This window comes from Hyposmocoma kahamanoa, unplaced genomic scaffold (genome assembly GCF_003589595.1).
Source record: "Hyposmocoma kahamanoa isolate Upper Pololo Valley unplaced genomic scaffold, ASM358959v1 160, whole genome shotgun sequence".
NCBI lineage: Eukaryota > Metazoa > Arthropoda > Insecta > Lepidoptera > Cosmopterigidae > Hyposmocoma > Hyposmocoma kahamanoa.
In genome coordinates, this window is record NW_020653575.1 from 1,630,177 (window position 1) to 1,648,855 (window position 18,679).

Genomic DNA, 18,679 nt, shown 5'->3' on the forward strand with positions numbered 1-18,679 from the left:
ATTATCAGCGTTGTAGTTCAACTGAACTGCAGCATAATGCTGAGTCGGAACCTTTTTGCTGACTCAGTACACTCAGCTCTACACCTGATACAATATAACACTCCAGACCATTCTCGCAAACCTAGACTAGCCTTTTTCTTTATGATTACCATTCTACCTATGTCATAACTAAGCTTGTTTGTAAAGTACCGTGATTCAGTAAATAAACGAGTAATTTATCTAACTATAACTTGAAGAATAACATTTGTTCCTTGACTATTAATAATTCATCAGCATCTACTTTCGTACAAAACTAAAAATATTTAAATAGATTGCTCCAAATGGTGATAACTCTGTAAGGTAGTAGACGAAAGCGGGTGCCAAAATTATTTTCATAAACGTCAGCACGCGTGAGGCGTTGCTAAAAATATAGATCTAAAAAATGTCAGACAGGACAATAAAATTTTAAACTTCCATTTTGGTAAATCTATTTCTGTTTTCAAAAAGTCATGCAACAAAACGTCGCCTTACTTTTTCATCTCGTATCTTATAAAAAGTGATTATTCAGGAGATGGCAAAACTTTCTATTTATTTTAAATTTTAAAAGCCAGTGTGTGATTATGAAGAAAATGTGATGAGAAATCAGCCTACAAAATTTGTATTTACATTCCATTTTTTGCATTTCAGTAACTCTGTGCTTTAAGATACGAATTTGAGAAAGTAAGGCGATGAAAACTTGTTATTTATGATGTTGGTAATATAATTCTGCGAAGTAGTTAGTGTTTCACCCTGTATAGTCAGCCATGACCTTGGGACCTGTAAAGGGCCCGAAACGTTGGTTTGTTTAAAAAAACAAATAGACGCGATTAAGATCCCAAGAAAGAAGTTTCAATACCACAATAACAATTTCTAAAATCATACATGGAGAACGCATTTCGGAGACACACTTCACCAGTCACCCCTCTATTTCCAAACGATTGGACGTAACGCATTGTTCAATAATCGTGTCAATTTATTCATCTATGACCTTTTAACATGTGAGTGTCTCTATTTCAATAGTAAAAACGGTTAAACTAGTTGATATTTGGACCGATGTCAGTCTTTTAACCTTAGAGTTGCATAGATATTAATGTACTAGTTATTTTGAAAGTTGATTAATAATGAATTGTAAACTCAAGGTGCATAGTTTTTATTTCTTAGTTTATAAGCAGCAGAGCTCCTTGTGAAAGAGTTCGTCCAGGGAAGTACTGCCACCTTACGTATTTCTGCCGCCAAGCAGTAATGTAAGCGTTACTATGTTCAGGTTTTGAAGGAACCAGAACCCTTATCTGGTGAAATTACAGGCACATCGGACGTGTCAACTTATGTGGATGACGTAACTCAGGGTGACGGGCGCAGTGGCAGTGCACCTCCGATTTTTGCGATTTAAAGCTCGTGAATGGCACTGCAACTGTTATGGACAGGCGTGTAGCTTACCATCAGGCGCATGACATGTTCCTTCCGTCACTTGGCATTATAAAAAAAATACATATATGGACTTAGTTACTCTTGACCATTATCTACCCCTGGAGTAAAGATGGGGTCTGCGATGGAACGAGCTCGCTCAGAAGATGCCTATTACATTGCACCTCAAGGACATTATTGTTGTATGTGCTCGGAAAAACAGATGCAGGCAAGGGAACTCCACTCCTTCTTTTTCGTTGCACTCTTGACAGAGGCGTGGTCATCACGGAGTATGCATGTTAGAGGCTGACGTGTCTCGCCTCACGATATCTCGCCATCTCTCCCTGTTAGTGGACTTTCTCGTGCACTCATGCACCTTTAACGCAACAATTACTTTCATCCAATATTCTAGGTAGACCTAAGTCTCTTCATTACGAATAAATATAATTGGGCACAGATATGCCTGTTGTATTAATTTTTAAGTGTTTTTATTTTCCTCACTTTCTGTATCTGATGTCTGTACATTGTGCCATAAATAAAATAAAAAAATAAATAAATAAATAAATATATGAAGATAATACATTTTTTTACAATTAACACGGATATTTTTAACACGATATTCCTCTAATTATAATTAACAACATGCAATCTATTACGACTTGTAAAAAAATTAATACAATTATTTTAACTTCAAATATAAATCATTACCGATGGTTCAGTTTCAGTATTTCAAAAACATATGCAATGTTTTTAAATAATAGAAATGCCGTGATCGGTCGTTTCCGGGTTAATTGAAAAAAGAATATAATCCATAAAGCAATGTTTCTCTATGTATTATTCAAAGATTGGGTCAGAGATAAACATTCATAGCCAAAAGAGATCCTAAGTACTGCCCACAAGGTGCTTACAAAAACGATCAACTACGTACAAAATAAAAAATATTCTTTGTTTTAATGAGTCACAACCAACGTAAAAATAGGTAAACAAAATTGAACTGTACCACTATTTTCTTCGTGCAACATTACAGATTAATCTTCAAAGGCGAGATCCGACGCACGTTCGTACTAATTAATATGGAATTTCATGTTTTATTTCTAGAAAACGGTTTAAAATTAATTATAAATGTTGTAGATCTACATTGAATTTATGTAGATCAAATATATAAGATAAAGTTCGTGGCAATTACAAATTTTATTTACAAAGGTTCTTACAAATAAAATTACCACGTTGTTGTTTTCTGGAGTTGGAAAGTGCCTCCATAACTATTTCTACCGCCAAGCATTACTGCGTAATGTGAGCATTACTGCGTTCCGATTTTGAAGGGTCAGGGAGATGTCGCACAGGCGTTGTGTCGTCGTTGCGTCGTCGCCGTAACTGCGTTGTACGACATATAAATCAGAAAGGCATGCCACACGGTGCGTTGAAACAGCTCGCGTCGACGGAACGGCTCGTGTGGCTCTTAGTCCGTTGAAATCAACGCAGTTGCGATGATGCAATGCCCGTGCGGCATCTCCCTGGTGAAACTACAGGCACATGGGTCTTATCAATTTTATGTCTCAGGGTGACGGGTGCCGTGGCAGTGACTTACAGATCTTTGCGATTAAAGCTCTAAACAGCAATGCAATTGTTTATAGGTAGGCGTGTTGAGTACCGTCGTGGTGAATGTTCACTGACCTCACGGCGCCGATTCAACCGGCGAGAGGTAAACCTGGGGGTTTTTAGTGGGGTAGGCCCTCCAGTCTGGAGTAAGAGTCCCCACGTAACCCCGGAGTCTCCCTGGACTCAGGGTATCTATAAAGACTTCCCCCCGTCAAAAAAAGGCGTGTTGAGTACCATCTGGTGCACGATTTGTTCGTGACGTCACTTGATATCCTATAAATTATGTTTAATGAATTTAATAACGGTAAGGTTGCTGTGGTCTACGAGTCCCGGTGGGTGCAAATTTACAAAAAGGAACTCAATTTAGGTGTCGCGAATTACGGGCGTGGGTCCAAGGACCTTCCTACGAACGATGATTAAACTTGGATGCTCTTAAACAAAATAATACTCATGAATAGTCAATAAGTTTAGAAAAACTTTTCACAGCGAGTCAGAAACCAAATATTTTGAATCGATGCCACCTAGTGACAAATTTCGGAACTACTAGGTAAAATAGTTTTAATAATTTATATTAGAAAGTCATCGTGTTACACAATTTATAATATCATTCTTAATAACTTCTTCTTTCTTTTCATGAAATACTATTAATGTTATATATTTAACGAAATCACGACTCTCGAAGGCCGTTACTTTTAATGTTATGTTTGACAATTTATTTGTTTAGAAAGTAAATAAATATTTCTCTATTTTGTTACATTTTTTAAATAATAAAAAATGGTAAGATTCTGACCGCATTTTAATATTCACTTTCTAACAGTCTTAAAAAAATTAAATGTACATATTGTAAATGGAACTATTCTTTCTGATCTAAATGACGTACGTATTATTTGATTTTTCAAACAAAAAATAAATAAATTGTGTAACAATCGTGAATGCCTTACAACTCGATAAAATGTAATAGTCATTATTCTATTTGTTTTGTACTTTTTTTTTGACCAAGTGACGGGATGAATAAGTCTTGCGCGCCTATCCATATCAGTTGCAGTGCCACTCAAGTCTACTTAAAGTGTGATACGTTATAATCAGAATACGGTATACTCTAAAATCCCGGAATTATGTATCTCACTATTACTTTACTACGGTAATGTATTTACATTAAGGTTCTGTAACTTTAAATAAAAATCTGATTCATTAAGGTTATGTAACTTTAAATAAAAATCTGATTCATTTGTAAGTCAATGACACTCATGGACATATTTATAAGAACGCTGAATAAAAGGTGTAATTACGCGAAAAAGGTTTAATTAAGACAACATTGTTCATATGAACCACTGGCCACATGTACCAAAATATTTTAATTTGAAAAAAGAAATCGCCGTTTTGATTTCGATTAAACATTCAGGCCACACAGAGGCGGCCGCGAAAGCGTTCCGGGCGCGGAAATTTTTAAAATGTACGGATCATATAAACCCTACCACAGTGGAACGCGCGGCAGATGCGCGGCCGCCGCGCGTTTCTGGGTCGTATTCTAGAACTCTACTCAATGCTCAAGTCAGGACTTAATTATGATTTCAAGCACTGGAAATACGACCTTAATGGCACGGACTTGGAGTATGATTTCTAGTGCTTTAAATGATACTCAAGTCCTGACTTGAGTATTGAGTAGAGATCTGGAATACGAGCCTCAGTGTGGCAGGGCTCCGCGGCCGCCTATGTGTGGCCAGAGCATTAGTGTAAGTTTTCAAATGTGTAAACTTAACCATCGCGTTTACGTTAAGATTTTAATTGAAACCTTACGTACATACCTACGTTTAAGATTTAAATAAAAATCTTAATGCAAACGTGGTAGTTAAGTTTGAATGATTACAAATTTACACTCAGGCCTCTAGTATATATGGCCAGCGAGTGAGTACTTGCAGCAATAGAGCTCCTTGTGAAAGAGTTCGTCCAGGGAAGTACTGCCATATTACCTATTTCTGCCGCCAAGCAGTAATGTCAGTATTACTGTGTTCCGGATTTGAAGGGTAAAGGTGCTGGTGAAATTACAGGCACATAGGACTTGTCACCTTATGTCTCAGGGCAATGATATTATACTTGTAAATCACTGTCTCAGGGTGACGGGCGCAGTGGCAGTGCCCCTCAGATCTTTGCGATTTAAAGCTCTGAGTGGCACTGCAACAAGCGTGTAGCTTACCATCAGGCGCACGACTTGTTCGTCCCGTCACTTGACTTTACTAAAAAAAAAGAGCGTTTCATGTGAACGTTGTCATACGTCAACATTTTGTTTTTGTTATATTCTAAATATGTCGACGAATATGTTTCATTTTGATTATTGACTTTTCTTTTTCAATCATTCTATGTGTATAACTTGAACTTTATATACTAGGTATGCCTATTTCGATGTCTGGTTATGATGACGCAAGGTGGGGCTTTGCTATCTTATCATGATCCGAGCTATGCCAAGACTAAACAAAATGGTGCAAGAAGCTTAACTTACAACATTAACAAGAACTCTTCTTTTCCTTGCCTTAAGTATTGTCTGTAGACCTTTTTATGTTGGTCATTGGCCGATTCCAACTAGCTCTCGGTAGAAGCTTGGGAGAGTGTTTGTAAACAAAAATTACGAAATTGACAAATAGTTCCGAAGTACTCTGTACACTGACAGACTGTAATCATCCCACTGTTGGGTACGGGGTTTCTAAGGTTTAGGTCATTAACCCAAAAGGGTGGTGCAAGGCGGATAGGTTATTTCAAATGTCTCCAAGAGTTTTATTTCCTCATTATTTTTTCCCGGATCACTAAGCCAGTGATTATTATTAAACTTAACTACACATTTTACGTAATCAAAGAGTTAAATAAGAGGCAATGCTGGTCTGCTGCAATTTGAAACTGCACAAAGAGTATTCTTGCATGTGAAAGCTTACTAAAAACTAGGTAATTACTACCCTTGTAAAATTGTTGTAGAACATATTTTAACCGTGTGCATTAAAGAACTACTAATAAATAAGATCTAGTTACAAGACGTAAACGATTAGACTTGTTAATTAATTAAAGCTACAGAACTGAGTAAAAAATCTTTTAAGATTGTAAACTTACGATAACTGACGCCATCTAGTTGCTACAAGAGTTAAGTATGCAGCACAGTATTAGAAACAAACATAAGAATCATTCACGAACGCCATCTTGTGACAAGTGGTCTTACCACTTCGTACGCAAGTAGAGACTAATACCAACTTTTGATATTGAATCACTACTCGACGCCAGATGGCACAACGTGCAGAGTTACACGTAATCTGAACAACCAATCAGATTTTATGACGTTGTGCTGCGCAGCGCGTCTATTTTCGTTTGTGATAGGGCGACCGACATTTTGTTTCGACGCCTTGACGCAGGCGAATATCGGGGTACTGGAAATGCCTTTGAACGCCGTTGGCTGGAGTACAGACGAGGACGAAAAATTAGCACAATTAGTGCAGCCGCACACCTTTTTATATAACATCTTTGATCCATCCCGGAAGAACATTCTTGCGAGGGAATCAACATGGCATGAAATATCAGCAGCTTTGGCGAAACCAGGTGAGTTTTCCATTGGCTCCTAATAAACTTGTGCTGCACTTAACAACAGCAATAGTTGTTGTAGGAAATCAGCTGTAGTTATCTATCAGTGTTTTGAAATTTGAATGGTGCATAATTATTTATGAGTTCAAAAACGTTTGCCGACGGTTCCAGCACGACTCTCGTCTATTTTTGGCACTAAGACGTAAAAAAATCTAGATAAGTACAACTAATGTGCATTTATACAACTGCGCAGTAGTGGTTATTAAAAAACAAAGAATTAGTTGCCTGGCACTTTGAGCTTATTGTGAACCATTTTAACACACTTTAAATTCTCCAGATTTGTAAAAATCAACATTGGAATCCAAAAATATTTTACTATTATAGAATCACGAAACTATGTTGCTTTAAAAACTATGTTACTTAGTGCCTTGATTCCAGTTGAAGAATGCAAAAAGCGCTGGCGAGGCCTCCGCGATGGCTACATGAGGAGCAAACGTATGGGAGCCATTCATAAAACAAAAGTTGGTGTTTTTGAGAAACTACAGTTCCTTGATGGGACCCTATTGGACCCATTGGAAGGCACAGAGGAGGTTATGAAAGAGAACACGATGGATGAACAGACTGGTAATGATGAGACTATTATGGGAACTGAACAGGTTATCACTGATAATCAGGAGTATTATGAGGTGAGCTATATCTAGATATCATAGAGCAATTTTTTTTTTAATGTTGGTAATTATTAAAATATTTTCTTTAGTATTGGTTTGGTATGTTGTCTTTTTTTTTATGCTTCGATTTATTTGTTTGTTTTGTGTTGCTCTTTGGATGCTGTTATTTGCTTGAAAACTGACCCCTGGCAATGATTGCCATAATTTTCATAAATATGGCTTATCTTATGAAACTGACACTGGCACGAACCTATTAGTCAATTTGTTTAGATACTTAACTAAATGTAAACAATCTTAAGATGTCTATTTAATGAAATATACATTTATAAATGATTTTTACTTACATTCAAATACAAATACTTAACTTCATATGAAATTGCATGCCCATTTTTATACCTATTGATTTGTAAAGTACATGTTTCAATAAAGAATGCAACATAGTTTACATTTAGTTAAATACCTAAACAAATGGACTATCTTGGCCACCATTTCGAAAGAAAATAATAATATTATTATTATAATTATTATAATCACCTGTTTTGTGTGTATGTTTTGCTGCAAATGATTATGGTACCAAACAACAGGAAGTATTTTATTGAAATTAAAAATATTATTTGCTGTAGTTACACTTCTTTCATGCCAGTAAAATTACAAATAACAAAGACATCTCTATTATAGTATCTTATTTAAGGCCTGTGCAACCCCTACATCGCTGCAACCAGTAGTTGAGCCATTGTGATCGTCACTAATTACAACTTGAGGTTAAAATGAAACAGTATAGAACTGAATGATTTTTTAAGCTTGCATTTTCCTGGTCTTCTCTGGGTGGAGAACATTCTTGCCCAGGATTGAGCGTTGTTTGGCAATATTAGCTTAGAACAGGAAAAAACTCTCATGGCCTATTCTGCCCTGCTCTCACTCAGCGCGAGGTTGCACATGTGTGTGTATACATAGTGTCGTACGAGAGTTCTAGTCAAAAAAACACATTGTTTACTTTTTAGACAAGATACTTAAGACCTTGTGTATGTATGTAGATTGCTGCTATCAGTGTGGTGTTGCCAACTTAGTTGCTTTGCCAATGGGTTTTACCACTAAACATGGGGAATAATTAATTGACAGTTTTTAATATACTTTGGCAACATATTAAAACTAAATGTTTTTAGGCAGTATTATTTTCCATATAGTAATTAATTGTAGCAAATACAAAGAAATTGTACTTGATAGGAAAAACCAGTATGTGGTCGTTCCCCATGCCCGATACAATGTTGACTATCACAATACTTACTAATTGTTACTCACCAGTATTAAATGTGATATTTGAACGTCTATTTTCAAAAAAATTTTCCTTTAATTGTTGTGTGTATAGTACAGTAATTAAAACAACTACATGTTATACGAAGTTTAGCTCTCTGATTATAAAATGTCTGTTGGTAAATAGACAATATTCCCTCATATATGTTTGTATATGTAATGTTTAACTAGGTGCAGTGACATTTTTGTTACTTGTATACAATCACTAATTTACTCCCTTCTCAATTTTCAGATAACGGTAGTAGACAACCCACAGGAGCAAGCAACAAAACAATTTATAATAATGCCAACGAAAGTGCAAAAGGAACAGGAACCCCCAAAGAAAATAAAAAAGAACTGTGGGAGGAAGAAATCTATGCCCATGCCTAGAAACTTGACACCAGTGAAAATTCTACCAAAACCTTTGATTGTAAACGGACCTAAGATAGTAGGTTATGTTGAAGACCCCAAAACATCTGAACAAAGGTCTCAAGTGATTGACAAACTCATAGAAAAAGTTCTGAAGGAGAATACAAATGAAATTGACGTGTTCTTCCGTAGCATGGCAGCAAGTGTCAAAAAATTGCAACCTAATTTGATTCCTAAAGTGAAGATGGAGGTGTGTAATGTTATTGCTAAATATGAGATGCAGAGCTTTGATAAAAATGGCATGTAATTTGTTATTAAATGGTGTTAAAAACTTTGATATTGTTCTATAAGATCTTCCCAAAATATTATAAGATTCTGTATAAGATCGTTTTTGTAAGGGTTGCACCCCACTAGTCAGCGTGCTGTAGCACACTCAGCGTTAAACGTGTGAACGATACCCCATATAAAATATGTTTAGTTTGGTCGTCGCATAGTTCGACTCCATAGAAGAAGTTAATAAATGTTCCTTAAACATAAAAAAACTAAGTGAGTCTAGTATTAAATGTCAGAAACAAATAATTAAAAAAATTCAAATGGAGTTACGGTTAAGGAGTAATTAAATAAAAACTCATTGTAGTAATGCTATCAAAAATATATGAAATAATGAAAAATGCAACATAAGTGTTATTAACACAATTATTAAAATATCACGGCACTGTGCTGATGCGTACTGACCAGTGAAGTCCTACCCTAAATGGTTAAGTTAGAGAAAACTTAATTACAAAGTTTTAGTGCATTTTGTACGATTTTCAACTTTACTACCTAACCAAATAATACCTATAAAATTTTGGTAACAAGACTGAACGCACTGTACAATTTTATTTCGTTCCATCGTGCCAACAATAAGAGGAGATTCTTTAACCCTACAAAAACTAATTGTGTAATGTACTCTGATTTTTATTCACTGAAATCTGAAAAAAAATTCATTTACTCTGTACCATACTTCTATTTTTTTTTATCGATATTTAAGACAACTCCAATAAAAATCTTCGACTATAAAACACATGTCAAGAATAATGGCCCATGTTAAAACCATAGATTTAGTCTATAGGTATATACTAAATCTATCGTTAAAACAGTTAATTTGTTTACTAATTACACAGCTGTAAATGTGTTGGACATTATTCTGCATGACACCAAGCTTGCCATTGGTTCGAATAATCACATGACAACATTGGTAAGATTCGTCGGGTTACACTTATAATTTCAACTACAGGACTTCGTATCCAGGTTAAGCAATAAATTAAAAAATATATGTATACGTCGCCTTTTTTTCTTTTTTATGATAGGCCGCTGTTGTAGAAAGCCATATATGTAACGTTTTCTTATATTTTATAAGTACCAGATCTGGCTGGAAAATAGTTGTGATAATAAAATTATGTTGTGTGAATTTATGGATGTAATATGACGCTAGTAATTTGTTGAGAAATGTAGTATCAAGTCCTAAAAAAAGATTTTAAGAAAGCAATAATAATTATTTTGAGTCATGTTCAATAAAAATGAAGTAAATATGTATCTATTCGTTAATAATATTGAATATATTTATGAATAAAGAAAAAGCTTATAATTACTTATATTCTTATTTTTCTGTCACTTATAATTTTAATCAACTTCAAAAAAATGTTTTTGCAACTTTGATATTGTTCTATAAGATCTTCCCAAAATATTATAAGATTCTGTATCCACACGCAAAATAGGCGCTTTGTCGTAGAGTTGCGGAAACCAGCCCGTTGCACCAAGTACCAAGTAAGATTCTGTATAAGATCATTTTTGTATGGGTTGCACCCCACTAGTCAGCGTGCTGTAGCACACTCAGCGTTAAATGTGTGAACGATACCCCATATAAAATATGTTTAGTATGGTTGTCGCATAGTTCGACTCCATAGAAGAAGTTAACAAATGTTCCTTAAACATCACAAAACAATATTAAAAAAAAAAACTAAATGAGTCTATTATTAAATATCAGAAACAAATACTAAAAAAATTCAAATGAAGTCACGGTTAAGGAGTAATTAAATAAAAACTTATTAGTACACAGAGAAAGAAAAGAACCGATAACACACGATTCCCCACTTATTTAAAAGTAACGTTTTATAAATTTGCCACATTTTATCTATTGAAATTGACATTTGATACACCAAACATGTCTCATTGTAGTAAAGATGTCAAAAATATGTGAAATAATGAAAAATTCAACATCAGTGTTATTAACACAAAGTTAAAAAGTATCGTCCGGCTATATGCATGTATAGAATGACAAAATGTTATTTATTATGTAAGTACTTTACTACCTACTATTTAAGGTACTTATGCTCTGTAGAACTTGCTTCAATGTCAAATTGACACACCGAAATGTTGGTGTCATTGTAGGCCTCTGATACTTGAATGTATGGGGATTGCGGTTTATGGGAGAATTTCAAGGTTAAGTGTAATTTCCACAGCATCACCAGCAAGGCAAAGCGACAAATCTAGTAAGGTCCCAGTTGAAGCAATCAACTGTAAAATAGCAATTGGAGTATCGAAAAGCGGATAGGATCCAGTCCGCGCGACTGCCAACTACCTACTACAGCAGTTACTATGCAGTTTTTTTTACTATAAAAAAAAGACACAAAAGCGCCTATACATTTTTTTTTTTTTTTTTTTTTATTGCGACTCGACAAAATGACTGCACCGCGCCTGATGGAAAGTGCGAATACAGTCCAGAGATGAGAGTAACGGATGGAAAACACAAATATCTTCACTCCGTCACTATCATTTTGCCGGTCTGGCCAAATGCACTGGATGTACACCAACTGATCCCTGAACGCGATTCGCAAAAGCGTTTCACTGTGGAGGGTTTTCCGCCGTGTGTACTGTGGTCGCTATCCAGTCGGCACAGAGCCTACCACAATGCTAAGCAGATGGACACTTGTGACGCCCTCGGTCGCCTCTTACGACCCCCACGGGCATGTATGGGGAGGCGACAATGTATTCTTAAGCCGTCGCCCCACGGCTAAAATTTATCTACATGGGATACTGTTTAAGTAAAATATTGCTACTTAATATCTGATTAGTAGTAGTTTGTATCATTAGGTGCAAATTCTAAAATTTTATTGATTAATATTAAAGATGATTAGCAGAATAAGCTCCTCAGAGGTCCATGTAATAAGAGCGAAAAAGATGTACGTTTCGCGTCAGAGGTCCGAGCGGAAGTGGGGGAACTGCTATATCAAGTGTTTTTACTAAGTTCTTTGCTTACGGTCAATGTGTTTAATTTATTTAATTCATTCGTTCTCTCGTTCAATCATTCATTCACAAAGAATGTACAATAAATGATTTTTTTATATTCCATAGACATACCCCTCATACAGCCACATCAAAGTCTCCCTAACACTTGACTCGGCACAAAGCATACTTGTCTCCCCAGCCCAGTGCATTGAATAGCCCTAGTCTAGTGCAGATGTTATGAGCTAATGAGGTACCTACGCGCATGCATTGAAGTACCTTTCTGTATACATAAGAGTGTAACATACAGATTGCGTTGTATTCAGAAGTACTTACAATCCGCAGAAAATAGTTTGATACTTCGCTCAGTTCCGCCTTCAATTTCTAAAGTTTTCGCAATTTCTGCGGGATCTCGTGATCTTTTTTCCTTTCTGTATTTATTTAGCGGTTTCGATTATTATTGAACACGTCAGCCCCATTAGAAAAACTACATCAAAAAATACTTAATGGAATCCAAACACATAAATCTAAATATTACCTAACCAAACATTTAAACAAAACTTTCGCTACAATACTTGTTGGCTCAGTAGACAAAACGGATTGGACCCACCTAATATTAACACGTTCACCGGAGGAGCACGGACAATTGGATCATCTGGCAAGGTGCGCCATCGGAATTATGCTTTATGTCTTTCTAATTAACCTGTTAACCTGATATCTTAAGTCAACAATTTTTTTGCTAATTCAAATAAATAAATATAAATAAACCTCTGCGTTTTTTTCCGCCTAAGGCTCAATTTGTATTGCGGTGGAACGGAATGTAAGCGACTTTTTATAACGGTATTGTACAGAGCATAATGAACTTTATGGTCAATTGTGTAACGTACAAACTAGATACGAGCTGAAATCTGCGGAATGCGCGAGATGTATAATATCGTTACAAGAATTCGCTTCCATTCCGGTCCGCCACAATATAAATTGAGCCTAACCCAACTCGTAATTTTATATTTATTCCATAAAAAGATGCCTGACGAAAATTCGCCGATGGCCACGTGAAAATCTGTCCAGCGAGATAACAAATTATGGTAATTTTGATCCCGGTCTGAACGTGTTACATGTACTAAATAACCGCACCCTGACACTTTCCGTCCGAACACACTCCATAAGCAAAAGATGTACGTCCTCAAGAATATATATCCTGATGTATATCTCGTCATCTTGAAGCGTTATTTACTTAAAATGCGCGCAATCGGCCGGTCATCGACTGATAGTGCGACGTATATTGTGATCATAAGGCCGTTTTCAGGTTTATTATATGTCTGGCTTAATGTACAGTCCTTTTACTTGCTGGTTTACACACCTATCTATTGTCATGAATATTTGTGTAATACGTTTACGTAATAATCGTATTGTGAGCGTGTCTGGGGCGCTCTTGGCCGATTTTGCGAAACTACGAAATATTTACCTGAATAGTGGAGTTCAGGAATTAAAGAAAATCAGATTTTAAATTAATTGACAATCCCACTGAAGCGCGTGTGTATGTCATTGAGTGAGTACCCTTCGACGAAAGTTTATAAGTAGAATATTAAACAGTAAAAGTTCTCAAACAATTGCAAAACCAACGTCGCTACTTGTAAAAATCTCAGTACAGAGTACTAAAAAAAACCGACCCAAAAAATCATTCATCCCCTAGTTTGCCACCCTCAGAGGTGCAATATTTTCTTTAAATTTAAACGGAACCACTACTGAGGTACCCTCTTTCCAACAAAAAAGAATCATCAAAGTCGGTTCACAAATGCCGTAGTTATCGCGTAACATACATAGAAAAAAACATACAGGGAACTTTTTTTTGAAGTCGGTTAAAAAGATAAATAATTTAGATGCACTCACTTCGCACGGAGGGTCAGTCGGATCTACAAAAGTATTAAAGTATGTATGCAACATCCATGTACCTACTAGTTTATAGTAAGTGTTGTGAAATTATCCTCTTTTATTAAGGGCCTTTTTAAAAATCTTCTAATACGAGTAGTTCATATTACTCAATCCGAAAAGCGATTTCATATAATAATATGTGCCAGACAACTACACCAATTGCCTGGTCTCAAACTAGGGAATTCTAAATAAATAAATAAAATTCTAAAAGCTATACAGAATACAAGATGTTGCAGCTGCTGTTTATCTTCTAGATTCTTGCCCTCCTTGTCATAACTAACGCATTTGCAAATTGGTAAGTTACGAGATACCTATTGGTACTTAGCGATGACAGCTCTAAGACATTGTCACTTACTATGGGCCTCATAAAAAAGCTCAAAGTCATTTCTCTACGTGATGGAATCAGAAATAAGGAGATCAGTAGAAGAACGAACGTCACCGACATAGCTCAAAGGATTAGCAAGTTGAAGTGGAAGTGGGCAGGGCATATACCTCGTAGAACTGACGGCTGTTGGGGCAGATAGGTTCTTGAATTGAGACCACGAACCGGAAAGACTACTAGATGGACGGATGACCTGCTAAGGGCGGTGGGTAATCGATGGATGCACGTCGCGTCCGACCGGCTAGTCTGTCAATCTTTGGGGGAGGCCTACGTTCAGCAGTGAACGTCTTCCAGCTGATATGATGATGATGATGATGATTGGCACTTAAAATTATGTTTCTTTGAAAAATGTCAATTAAACTGATTTTGCTTAACACTGAAACTAAACAAGATATAAAAAAGCGATTGGAAGGGATTGTAGATCTCATTTCGTATATTCCAGATATTTATTTATTATTAAGTACATTTCGATAAAAATGTTATTAGGATAGGATATGAAAAGGAGGGCAGTATAAATAGTACAAATTATAGTAAAATCCTTCACAGTCAATACACACACGCACTAAATCTATGCAGAATACATTCATTTCTCTTTACGGAATTTAAACGACTACAGTGGGAGGTTACATTTGTCACAGAAAACGTTTTGAGTTAATACAGTAGTGTATTAACTCAAAAACTGTTTTTCTCAGGATCGATGGAAAATTAATTGTCACTTCCCGTGAAAGATTACTAAAATTTACGTAGAGTTTGAAATTTATTACAGACGTTTAAACAATTCGTATTTGCCGAATAAAATAATTTTTGAGTAAGGATTGTTTTGTCCAGAATTAGCTAATGATGAGTTAAGTAGATATCTTAAAACGGTTTTTCACAATATTCTAACGACGGTTTTATTGACGTGTAGAGATTTAAATTTTACGCTCAATAATAGCATAATCTTTGAATTTCACATATTTTGAGTTACAACACTATTCTAATGGCAGTGCGACATGGCAACGCTACTAGCGAATTACGCTTGTTTATATCAGCCACATAACGTTTTGGGTGGTTAAAATTGCAGTTTGGCCAATAAATTTTCCGAGCCCCTGCATTTCGCCAGGTGCGTGTCGGGCTGCGAGGAGGGGCTGTCTAGACGCCCCGCCACCCTTAAGCCTTGGAGGTCGTTTACTCTTACTACATAAATACTAACCAAACTAGGAACTACAGCTGTGTTGAAACACAAATACACGTACGGTAAAATGAGGTTTTGAGGAAATCAAAAAATGTGAGTTTTTTTTTTTCAAACAAAGGAACAGTGTAGAGTCTGTGTAGTTAACATTTTTTTCACTAATTAATTACACAGCTCTAACTTCAGACTGTGCTATGTTTTTATTGACAAATCTCAAATTTAAATATGTGAAAATAACCACGTGATAACATTGCGCTAATATGAGCGGCGGGCGGCTTTGCGTACCAAAAATGCGGCAGTTTTTTAAAGCATTATCCGGATGAATTTGGTGTTTTTGTGATAGGTCGCTATTCGTTAAACGTCAACGTCTTTCGGTTTAAAAAAAAGTTTACAAAAAACATTACAAATTGACAAAAAAATTGTTTTCAGATTCAAATTTATCGGTTTATCTAGAAAATTTTCTTGTCTTTTACAAGTCTTTTTTTTTATAGACTTTTGGCGGGAAAGAACTTTCGATAATTACTGAAAAGGAAACAGTTCAGTAAAGGCGCACTTCCATAGAGGTTAGTGACAAAAAGCTGATTTATATATATTAGTTTTATATTAGTTTAGGAAAAACTACGAGTATGTGGGAATATTAAAAAGTGTAATAACGAAAGATATTTGTTTACATGAACGTAGACGAAGACTTAAGTCTTTGTCAGCATTCAGACGAAAATGTTTCTAATGGTTTATTATTATCTCTTTTTTATTTGCATTTTATGCCAAATTAAGTAACTTTGATTTTATATTAATAACATTAACATTGAAACTGTGAAACAAGCATTCATCTGTTTTAATTAAAAAAAAAGTGTCAGGCAAAAACACCAATTCCCTACGAAATGGAGGTGGTGGGTTTTGCGGTGCAAGGATAAACCTACTCAGGTTTTTGTTGCGCCGCCAAGTTAATAATAAATGTTCTTTTTTTTTGTATTTTTTGTTTACCACAGTTAATCCAGACCATTTAAAAATTGTCCCCAAATTGGTTCTACCGGGAATCGAATTCTGGACCTCCTCATCTATCTCTTACAGTGCTTTTGGGCGACCGTGCTTGTCATTTTAGTTTTATTTTCATCACAGTAAGACCCTTATTTAGTACAATCGCATATTTTGTTGCATCATGTTACATTATTCGTCAAATTATGCAAATGAAAGCTAATTAATTATTTACGTATCACAATAGTGACCACGTTCACACTCTGCTTAACTTATTACATTAACAATGTTGTAAATTAGGAACTCTATGTATAATTATGAAAACAATGTCATATAGATAGAAACAGCTTCACATTTTCAAATTGTAAGGTATGAGAGCATCAGGACATCACTCAACTTGTCGATGCGAAATCGGCTTGAGTCGACTACAAAAAAGCTCCAACGTCCATACAATAAGAACTAAAAATACGTTGCGCGCATTTCGCGACGCAAGCGAGTCGCGTGTGTTCGTCGTTAAAAATGTCTTTTACGATTTAAATTTCACTGGGTTCATGAAGTACCTAGCAAATTAATTTACTTCTATTTTCATTAACATTCTTTCACTCTTACTGCATGGACATTTCTGGCCGGCTTTTTTTATGATACCATGTGACGGGACAACAAGTTGTGGCGATAAGGTTCGTATCGTGGTATCGTCATCTAATTTCGTGATAAAACATAATTATATAATAAAACAACTGATTGTTTGAAAAAAAAAAACCAAAAGTTTTTATTAGGATTGTTAATCTGTCTTTTAACCATATTATTGAAGATATAAATATTATTTTCGATGAATATCTCTAAATACTTTCTGATAATACTAAATTATCAGAACACTGTTAACTCGAGCAAGTATGTGACAATCACTTTAAGTTCGTGATACATATTTTATTATTTTATTCGTCTTTGGCACGATGAACATTATTTCTAAGAGTTGTCCACGGAATACTGAATTCTTTTGATACTCTATAGAGAGTGTAGGGTGTGCATTAAACCTTAAATATGTATATTGTGACCGCGATATCAGTTGCAATAACTATAATTTGCCTGTAAAATGTATTTTCGCAAAACGATAGTCTATCATTCTTCATTATTCATCATAAAAACTTGAAAAATCGTTAACTTTTTGAGTAAACAAAATAAGGATTAGTTCAACAAAACTATGAAAAATCAGCTGATTTTCTTATCTAAACCACATAACCTATGGTCTCACCACTAACGTGACACGGTTTTAACGCAATACATACACTTTTTCTATTTAAAACAGATAAATAACGTGAGATAAAAAATATAAGTTCACGCAACAAGCAAAACTGCGCGACACGTGACAAATTCGTTGATTGTTACCATCTCGCTCGTGAGCGATTTGAACCCGACTTTTACAAATGAAAAGGACATTTTGTGTGACAAGTGTAAGCACTTTAACGTTCCTTTTAAATCTGTATTAGCTTCTGAACATTTTGTCACCGAGTTAGATATATCACGTAATTAGGCGAGTTTACTATACCTACAGGCGACACGCCTGTACATAGTTACTCAGTGCTACTCAGTCAATCGCAAAATTCTGAGAGGCACTACCACTGCAACTGTCACCCTAAGACATAAGCTGGTAAGTCCTATGCGCCTGTGATTTCACCACCACTCTTATCTTCAAAACCGGAAAGCAGTAATGCTCACACTACCGCTTGGCGGCCGAAATAGGTAACGTGGCAGTACTTCCCTAAACGAACACTATTTACAAGGAGGTCCACTACTACTAAAAGGTTAAGCCGATTCCGCATCGACAAGTGCGGTATTTCCCTCAATCGAATGACAGTCTTTTGTTACCTGTATTAAACCAACACGATATACTGAATATAGAATCGAGAAGAATTTTGCATTTTTCTACATTGATGCACTCTGTTGTCAGATACAAAATATACATATACATATGTACATTTTGTATCTGACAACAGAGTGCATCAGTGCCGATACAGGAACGACTGAAAATCAGCGTCTGTTTCGACCGAG

The 18,679-nt window shown here is 35.6% G+C and overlaps 2 protein-coding genes across 2 annotated transcripts in view; one reads left to right on the plus strand and one right to left on the minus strand.

Moving 5' to 3' along the window:
• LOC113240658 (unconventional myosin-XVIIIa) overlaps positions 1–18,679 on the minus strand; it is a 391,151-nt gene that overhangs the window by 338,266 nt on the left and 34,206 nt on the right. The gene's annotated exons all lie outside the window — the stretch shown is intronic.
• LOC113240659 lies at positions 6,406–10,479 on the plus strand. The gene is made up of 3 exons (XM_026478020.1): positions 6,406–6,597; positions 7,018–7,265; positions 8,791–10,479. Exons 1-3 carry the CDS (start codon positions 6,435–6,437, stop codon positions 9,211–9,213), a joined length of 834 nt encoding a protein of 277 aa, XP_026333805.1. The 5' UTR covers positions 6,406–6,434; the 3' UTR covers positions 9,214–10,479.